Source organism: Pseudopipra pipra, chromosome 5 (genome assembly GCF_036250125.1).
Source record: "Pseudopipra pipra isolate bDixPip1 chromosome 5, bDixPip1.hap1, whole genome shotgun sequence".
NCBI classification, from domain to species: Eukaryota; Metazoa; Chordata; class Aves; order Passeriformes; family Pipridae; genus Pseudopipra; species Pseudopipra pipra.
The window spans coordinates 49,482,809-49,492,808 of NC_087553.1; the positions used below are offsets into that span (position 1 = coordinate 49,482,809).

A 10,000-nucleotide genomic window follows, 5' to 3' on the forward strand; every position below is an offset into this window, starting at 1 on the left:
AAAAAAACCCTCAAGGGATACTGAAGGGAAAGGGGGAATGAGCAGGAGCCTGGGTGACAAGTCAGGTAATTGTGAGGGTTAAACAAGTACTGTCTTATGAAAGAAGGTACTATCATAATATTCAAAGATCAGGGGAGGGGAATTATCAATGATGGTTGTTGCAAGCTCCTCACAAAAAAAGTATAAAAAATTGGCCCTGGGTTTGCAGTTTGTAAACCCTACAGACCTCGGAAGAAGCTTTTTTTTTTTTTTAAGAGAATTTGCCTGCTAGGCAGGTCTTTCCCAGCTCTCACAGTTCTAATTATTTCCTACTGCACTGATGCTTTCTCACTACTAAATTCTCCATTGACTGTAATAAAGTCTCCCTACTCTCAAGAGCTTGGAGAGCTGTCTTTTTCTTTTTTTTTTTTTCTTTTTTTTTTTTTCTTAGGACTTGGAAAGATAGAGGGAGAAAGGAAGTGAGAGGAGTGTGCTTTCCAAGGTGGGGTTTCCCAAGCTGTTGTTGCTCAAGTAAGAATCTTATCCTAAAATTGGCTGCTCATTTCTGCGTGGGCTGTAGGTAATGCACTCTACAGGCTTTTGCCACTATCCTGTGTGTAAGGTACGGATCTTACAATACTGTACAGGCTACTCGTATAGATAACACTGGCCTTCATAGGGATTTTTTTTCTAGCAAGTGAAAATAAATAGCAGGTGGAAATTAATTAGACCTTCCTTGCTGTTTTAGGATGTGAACTAACTGTTGTTCAATAATCAGACGAGTGTGACAGTATACTCCTGAATTTTAAAAAGCAGATAAATTATTGTGCCCCAAAGTGACCTACTATTTTTATTAGTCCAGAAGAATTGAGATGGCGTGAAAAGAAAAGATACAGCCTCTAAAATGCAGGATAGCTTTTAGTTAAGATTGAATGTGATATTCTACCTTCAATACCTTTATCTGACTGTTGGTGCCAGTCAGTTAAAAGGATGTTCATTTAAACATCTGATAGATAAACCATAGTACACAGACAGTGAGAAAAACTGTGGCTTATAGTAGAGATAAATATTTTAGGCAATGCTTGTTTTTTCAGTTGCAGTTTAGCACAAATCAAGTGATCTGATTTCCTAATGCCTTCTCATGCCAGCTGAGTGCACCTGTTAAGGTAACGCTGCAGGAAGGATGCATGTTTTGTTTACCTGGCACTGTGTGTGGGTGAAGATAGGAGGGATGCTGAACTGCTGGTTCTTGTCCCAAGTAAATAAATCTCATCTGTGGTAATTTTCAAAAATCCAGTTGTCAGTTTTATTGGAAATCTCCGTTCAAAAATGGCCTTCAGAGGCCCACCATATGAGCACCCACTTAAAAGTTTCTTATTACAGCTTGAATTCTCCAGAATATCAGTGCTTTCTGTGTCATGATCGAGACTCTATTGTCCCATTGTTGCCTTTTTTATCCATTTTTCAACTGTTACTTTACTCACGACTACCATCTTCACTAGTGAGAATATTCTAAATAGTAAAATGATTATATGGCTTTTAATAGATGATTTTTTTACCATGAAAAATTCTATTTTTTTCTCATGAAAGATGCTGACTTTCCTCACTGATGCAGATGATACGTATTCTTTCTGATTAAGCTATGTCCTGTAATGCACAAGTGGAAGCTCCGTTTTCCTGAAAGACCTTCCAGCACAAGGTGTTTGAGCATACTTTACATTTTTACAGGGAAAACTTGAGTACATAGTAATGTATTAAATCTACTAATATAAATACTTTATTTTCCATCTGCTAATATAGATACTTTATTTTATGGTATTTCAGTAGTGTTTGACCTAATTAGTGTTTTAAATATAATTATATTTATTTATATTTTATATCTATATGGAATATATTTTTATATTATTATTTAATCATAATTTATGTGCATATTTAAAAATATGCAGTGATTTATGTTTCTGCTTAACTCAAGATTTGAAAGCTAAATGTTTTAGATAAAGTGGAAAAAAACCCCAAAGCTTTACAAATATTCTCTTAGCTTTCCCAGTTTTTTGTTCTCACATATTCAGCTATGTCCTTCATATTTGGCATTTTGATTTATTAAGCAATCTTAAGTATTAAAGACTTTTAGCGTACCAGCAAGACTTCAGATGCATTGTGCCTTGTGTCAATGATGAATTAATTCCAGCAGAGCACAAAAGTTACTATTATTTAAGCCTAGCTCCTCACCTCTGCTTTTACATGACAGGCCAGTTTGAAAAGGCTGTAGGTTAGGCTGTGTCCTAAGGAGGGAAGTGAGGCAATTGCATGGCCATTTGGGGAATCTCACCTTTGTGGTACTGAGCAGCGTGTGCTGTGGCTCTGTCTTGTCTATGGATCAACCAACATGGGCACCTCGATGCCAGCACAAGGTTACGCGTCTGGGGGTGTTGCCGTGGTGGTGGTCTGTGCTGGCAGTTGTAGGCTTCAGATCTCTAGCCCTCGGCTCTGTCACAGCGCAAAGACGGTGCCACTCGGGGGGGCCCAGGACGGCCCTGCCGTGGGTCCCATCCCCTCCATCCCCTCCATCCCCTCCTCTGTCCCGGCACGTGGGACGGCGCCGTCGAGGGCCGGGGCTGCGCGCGCGGGGCGGGGCCGCTGCCGACCCCTCGCCGCCCCCTGGCGGCAGCTCGGGCGCTGCGCAGCTGCTCCCGCTCCCGCTCCCGCTCCCGCTCCCGCTCCCGCTCCCGCTCCCGCTCCCGCTCCCGCTCCCGCTCCCGCCGGGCGGCGGCGCGGGCGGGGCCCGGGGCGGGCGGGAGCGGAGCCCTGCGCGTCGGGCACGGGCCGCCTGCACGGCCTGGGCCTGGCAGGGCCCGGCAGAGCCCGCGAGCCTGGCGTGCCATACACCCTATCATAAAGTGAGGAGGTGTAATTGCGCTACGGCGCGCTATCCTGCTGTTTGTACAAATAAAAGACCCCGTCTTGATGCAAAATAAACACAAAAGCACTGTTGTGACTATAACAGGGAGTCATATACTAATTTATATAATAAGTGGTTGTGCACGCTTTATTCAAGATTATGGCTGCAAGAAATGGCATGAATTGCTGGGTGTGTTTAATGCTGGATTATAGCAATTTGAAACATGTCAAACACATGGCTAATGCCTCATGCTTCACTCATTCTTGCGTAAACCTGCATAGCCACCATCCATTATACCCTTGGTAACAACACAATTCTGCAAGTAAATATTGTTACACTAAGTAACCTTTCAATTCAAGTTGTTTAGGAAGAGAAAATGCAATCTTGTGCAGTCAGTTCCAGTGTCAGTTTAATGTTTCAAAAGGGAAGTGGTGTAGAGAATAAGTATCTGTACAGTGACTTGCTGGCTTAAAACATACATGTGTGCACGTGCGTGCACACGCGCACACAAAAAATGTACAGTTCACTTCAGAAGAGAAAAGTAAAAATGTAGCTTCTAACTTTACAGGAGGAGTATTTTTTTTTTTTGTATGGGTGATAGCATGGTTACCCAGGCGGTATTAAGCATTCAACCTGCTGTGCAACCACGCACTAAAATAATCTACAATTTCACTCTCTCGTGCACAGAACAGCAAATATTTTCCCCATACTTTTGTTCAAAATACCAGGTAGCAGAGCTTATATCTCACCTTTGGCGCCCAGAGTTACGGAATCATAGAAGTAGGTGCTGGTGAATGTGTCTGTGAATGTGGGTGCCTGTGTGCCTGTGTAGGCACGCTCATGACTGACAGCAAGTGTGACAGCAAGAGAAAAAGAGAAGGATTAGAAAGTATGAATGTGTATAAATGTATGTAAACAGGGACCTATATATTTTTTCTTGTCCTATTGGAATTCCTAAACTTTCAGCCTTAGTATCTGGCAGTCATCATATTTCCTTTGTATTTATTTATGATTATTATGCTAACAATCTCCACTACTGTTGTAAAAGCAAGAAAAAAAGTACATTAGTTTGCTTAGTAAGATATTGCAGGTTCAAATTATTTTGCCACCAATAACTCAAATTGCTGATACATAGATTTCAGAAATTATCCTTGTTTAGGTGTTTTCTGTACTTCAGTTTCAAGGGTTTAGAGTTGATAGTATGTACACACACGAGTGCATAGATTCATGTATATACATATGTGAGTGTGTATGCAAGAGAAAAGAAAAGAAAAAGATTCTATTCTCTTACTTTCTCCAGCAGCCCTTTTTTAGTTGCTGGCAGGGGGAGGGGGGTCGACTGTGCACAACCAACACAGAACATTACTCAAGCCAAAGTTTCTGTGTTGTTTTTGAAAATACCCTTTTACAACTAGAAAAAAACCCACACTTTATTTTTAACATAGAATTATAGGGATTCTTTTTTCTTTATATAAATACTTCAATATTTCTTCAGCTTTATTTCGATATAAATTACTCTTTCTAGTATTGTTACTCCATAGTTTCCTTCTGTCTGTACACAGTTCTTGGGTCAGATTTGTTATTTTCTATTGCCAGAATAGTTACTGGTCATGTTACATTAAAGCAGATTCTGCTGGCTCACAGACATTTTAACTTAAAATGCAGAGCCCGAACTACACTCTGGGGCTTTACAAGGATACAAAATCCACAAGACATAAAACCCTTTGGTTAATATGAACTGGAAGATGTTTAACCCTTCTCTGCTAATTGTAATGAAAGAGTCAGAAATTTATGAAATTTCTGGATGTTTTCTAGTGTTTTGATTATCTAACATTTACACCCCTTTGCCCTTTTAATGCGCTTGGCTAAATGTACCACTGTTATTGTCTAATGTTCGAATTTGTAAGATGAACCTGTCTGTTAGTTAAACCTTTGTTTGACTAAAAGAGGATTAATGTTTGAGTTTCCCAAATTTCCAAATCCTTGTAACGATACAGTTGATGAAGTGTTTTAAATAAATTTCCACTCTGATATACATATCTTTTTATTGAAAGTAAATATTGTAAAAATCGGAAAGGGCTGTCTGCTTCCACAGTTGTGGCATACCCGCATTAGAATTTTCATATAACTACTAAGGGCAATCAGACCCTTTTCTCTGAATATTTTAAACATTGTACATGTAAAATTTATGCCTAATTTGAATACTTATTAGCTGCCTAATCTCAGAAAAGAGTATTAGCTTTGTTTTTGCCTTGTAAAATTCATCACTGCATGTATCATATTTTCCATTTCTATTATTTTTCTTCACTGATGTTCATAAGTGTTTAAGAAGGGCTGTTTGTTCATAAACACATCTGGTGCTGCTGTTGTTTACTGGGCTATAACAGCTACCCTCCTTTATGTTAACTGTGTTTGTGTTTAGGTTTTTTGTATCCTGTTTTTTTTCTGACCAGACCACCCTAAAAAACTCATCTTTTGCTATTTTAACATTCTTCACACAATATATACTTTCACTTTATCTTGTAGGTGCTTGTTTGTGGTAACTCATATTGCATTTTAATTAATATCCCATGCACATTGTCAAAGTTATAATGATCCTTTTCCTGTCCTTTTTTTTTTTTTCTTTTTTCCCAGGGAGAGGCAATTGCTCATACTTTGCAAGGGAACAAATAGCTAAGTAAAATAATTAGGCTAAGCAGCAAGCTTTGTTTCCTTTCCTAAGTTTGCCTACCCATCCCTCTCCCTTCAGAGGTGTCTTTTAAAATTACAGCTCAGCCAGGTTGTTGTGAGGACTCTGTCAGTACATCAGGAGTGAGGATGAAGGAAAGTAAGGTCCATTCTGACCTTGTGAGAGCAGGAGAGGACTTCGGTGGCTCTGAGAAGAGACACTGACCTTTCCGTATTACAGATACAAAATGCGCCTTGAAATTCTGGTTTGTAAGGGCACATTGGTTCTTTATTTACTGCAAAGATTTCAACTGATCTTGGCAGGACATCTCATTGCTATCCTGAAAGTACAGTATATTTATGCAGTGAAAATGATAAAACATTTATTACTGTAGAGAAGGTAATATGCATAATTTATGCTGTTTTTAGCACAATCATTAGTGATATTCTTGATAGATTTTATTTCCAGCTTTCATATCTAATACATGCCTGGAAAATTAATTTTATATCTTTCATTTATTTGCCTATGTTAAAATTGAGTTTTAAGTCATCTTCAAGTGAACAGTTTGATTGCTGCTCATGCATAAGCTTAATTACTTCCCAGGAAGGACAGTATTAAATGTTTTAAATGTCAGAAAAATAAATGAATATCAGCCGTTTGATTAAAAAAATAGGCAATATCTGACATGTTTGCAGCAGGAGCTTTTTCTTAAAATGCCTCCGAGGCAAAATTTTATTTAGTCACAAAAAAGGAGAAGCCCATTATACTATTTATCATTGGTTGATACCATATGATTTGTATCACCCTTACAAAATTTTAATTTTGTATGATTAGCTGTGCATCATTAAACAACAGCCTTGCATAAGATATGCTGTAAAATTCTGACAGAATCAAGATAGTGAATATTTTAAATAAGGCTGTATAGTCATCCATGGTTGTCAAAGCTAGATAATAGGAAATATAGAGCAGTGTGTGAAATCGTGCCTTCACTTAAACTGGTTTTATAGGTAGACTTTAAAATGTAGTCGTTCATAAATGCTATTGACCATGCTCCTTGCGTGGTGTGTTATTTTGGCCGTTAAATGTAAGCACACAAAGCTTGCTTATAGAAACCATAATTCCGGTGATTAGTAGCTGCATGAAATCAGAGTTTGCATCACATTTCTTGGTAAACGGCTCCTTGAGGCTTTTTTCTTCTTCTAAAGATGCTGTCTGTATAATTGGCAGAGAGGGACATCTTGATAATGGAAGTGTGAAGGTGTAACGCGTGTGTTAATTGATACTTCTTAATCACTTTTAGGTATTAAGTCATGATGCAGGAATCTGCGACAGAGACAATAAGCAACAGTTCAATGAATCAAAATGGAATGAGCACTCTAAGCAGCCAATTAGATGCTGGCAGCAGAGATGGAAGATCAAGTGGTGACACGAGCACTGAAGTAAGCACAGTAGAACTGCTGCATCTGCAACAACAGCAGGTAAGTTTGTTTTGTTTCCTGTTTGTTTTTAAACAAATAAAAGGGCTGTTTTCAGAGGGGCACCCTTTTGCCCACCCTCGGTGTGTGCTGAATGTGAAGTGTTGTGGAACTGAAGAGTGTGGGGCATTATTTGTTGTTGTTTTAGTGCACGTTAATGTTGAAATGCACGGGGTCCCGTTCTCGTGGTGGCAACATATTGCTGATATGGCTGCACACCACCACACTCACCCGGTGATTAAAGTCCCGCAGTGTATTTATAAAAGTTGTGCTGAAGCCTTGCAGTGTATGTTTTCAGGAACTGTTAGTTTACTGTGTGATTCGGTAGCGCAGGACATGGTGCAGGGCTTTCCACCAGAGGGCCACATTACTTGAGACTTTGCTTCGTTTGCAATGAATTGAGCCAAAGTCAGAGCTGGGCAGTGAAGGGACCTTAGTGAAGGGAGCAGTCACTTCTCACAGTGAAGATGCTTTGCTGTCGTAGGTGTAAATAAAAAATGCTGGTTAGTTCAGAAGCACTGAAATAAAAGAGAGAATGTGTTGCTGCCTATGTGTGTGTGTGTGTGTGAGCATAACATGGATGTGTGATTTTGAAAATATGGGAAAAGAGAGAAGCAGCTTTTCTATAGGTATGTTTCCATTCTCAATTTTAAAACATTTTTTTAAGTTTATCTGTTTGTGTTCTCAACAAGTTAATGGAGAACTGCTATGTTTAAAACTGTAAAATTAAATTGTCTTCTGGCTGCTGACGCAATCTAATTATGAGATGCAATCCATTAATTTTTGTCACTGTAAGATTTCTGTTCCTTTTAAAACCTGTGCAAACATAACTCCTGCTTTGTCTGCCTAAGGAGTTGCCCCCCCCATCAGGGGACGCAGACTGTACTAATGCAGTGAAGCCCAAACAGTTTGTTTTGTAAACAATTGGAATCTGATTCTGCAGAGTGCCCAATACCAGCTTCGAACTCCTGAAGTCTTTGGTTACTCATCCTCTCGTCTGCTGAGGCCACTCAGCACCTTTGGAGTTCAAAGCCTTGATTTTAAATACTGAGGCTTTTCATTACAATGTCAGGTATTGCATTAATGGAAGGAAAGTTGTCTCCTGTAAGATAGAATATTATAAACCTGCTGTTTTATAGAAACATGTTTTAACATGATAGATAAATTGCATGTGTACGGGCCTCTGAAATAACAGGTCATAATAGCTCTTAAAATTGAATCATTTTTAGTGCTGAATTAAGCAGTGTACACTAGCTACATTTATAGTTAAATATTTTAAATGGTGACAGAAAATGTGGAGAAATGAAATAGTTGTAGATTGAAATATGAGAGGTTGTTAAGGCTTAAATCTGTGCCTTGCTTCAAATTTGAGTGTATTCAGTTTTAACAATTGAGCACTCACAGTATTACAGTCTGAAGAAATACAGGTTTCAGTGTCTTCATTAAGTTCTTAGCAGGTTTGCACCCCTCTCTATACATACACTATTATCTGTATATGTACTTTGTGTTTTTATACTATTTTCATAAACTGTATGTGTATACATATAGATATAAAAATTTAATACTGTTTTTGTTGAAAATCATGCCATCGTCTTTATTCAGGTTATAACAGCAGTTTAAAATTTTTATTGAGAAAGAGTGTATTTAATTGGTGAAAATTTTTAGAAAACTAAATTTAAGTGAAACACTTTAAAATACAAAAATACCAACAGACTAATGTGCCACTTACATGTTTCTCAAAGTAATAGTCCTAGGCATGTGTAGCCAATTTGTCCATACAGTCACAGATTCCAGTAGATAGCATTTGCAAAGACCACAGAGAATTACAACTGAAGATGAAAATATCCAGTTGAGTACTAATAACAGACAGGTTCTGAGGGGACAGGCTTAGAAGTGACAATCTTTTCTTCAAAACTGTGATTAGATCTTAAATAAGCAGACAGGCAAAGTAAAACCATGGGTACAGTTAATAGGACTCAAGAGGCATTTTATGGTGGGGTCTGCACTGTAGGATTTAAATACAACTTGAGTTAGGCATATAAATCCTTCTATAAAATATGTTGATGTGAAACATAAATACTAGTAAACATGCAGTAGGATGTCCTTTAGATAACGGGCATAGCTTTGTGCTACTTTTGTTCTTCTTCCTCACTCTGTTTCTTTTTTTTTTCCCCTGTTTTTGACCAGATGCCTTTTGAAATATGAATTAAGAGGAAAATGATGGCTGGTTTTATTATTGTCACAGTAGTACCTCTCTAGAATGTCATTTTTAATATGCGACTTGTCTAACAAACTTTGAGAAGTAGAAAAACAGAGCAAACCCCATTGTACCTGCAGTTATTATTCGTAAGAATTATTTATTGTTTAAATATGTGCAAGGTATAACGTACTTATCTCATAGTTTAACATTCTGATTTTGGCTTCCCTGAGTCATTTTATTGTGGGCCTTCAAATAAACAAATCAAGTTTGTTATAGCTTTTTCTAAAGGAAGCAAGATAAATGATCACTGGTTTTAATAATTTCTTTCAACTGGGCAGCTACATAAAGTGTTGCTAATGCTTAAGAATAGGTATATCAGATGAGTAAAATCACAAAATAAGTTTTCACTAAAGTGGCACGAATATTTGCCACAGAAAGTTAATCATGAGCAGTTTTAGAATATATACAAAGAGTAACTGGGTAAGTTAAATTTGTTAAGTTACATACGTGGTGTATTTATAGAAAGTAAATACGCTAAGTTAGACTTCATTAGGTTCTTATAAGCAATTATTTAGAGTTTGGACAGTTCTGTTATTTGCTTGATGAACTGTGTTGTTGTGATCTTTATATAGAAATGGGAAGTTTGACTTAAATCAGGGAGTTATTTCTCATCCATGTATCAAGACAGAATGACAGTATTCTATAATATATTGTAATATATACTTGGTGATAAATGGATTGGGTGCTGTCACAAGTCATTAGGTCGGCTTTGAAGATGT

The 10,000-nt window shown here is 37.9% G+C and overlaps 1 protein-coding gene across 17 annotated transcripts in view; it reads left to right on the plus strand.

The window, feature by feature from the left end:
• FOXP2 (forkhead box P2) overlaps nucleotides 1-10,000 on the plus strand; it is a 408,792-nt gene that overhangs the window by 215,071 nt on the left and 183,721 nt on the right. For all 17 annotated transcript variants that reach the window (XM_064656006.1, XM_064656022.1, XM_064656003.1 and 14 more), the window contains one exon: nucleotides 6,847-7,024. In XM_064656006.1, coding sequence (XP_064512076.1) covers nucleotides 6,857-7,024 — 168 coding nt within the window. In that variant the 5' untranslated portion in view covers nucleotides 6,847-6,856. The remainder of the gene's footprint in view (nucleotides 1-6,846; nucleotides 7,025-10,000) is intronic.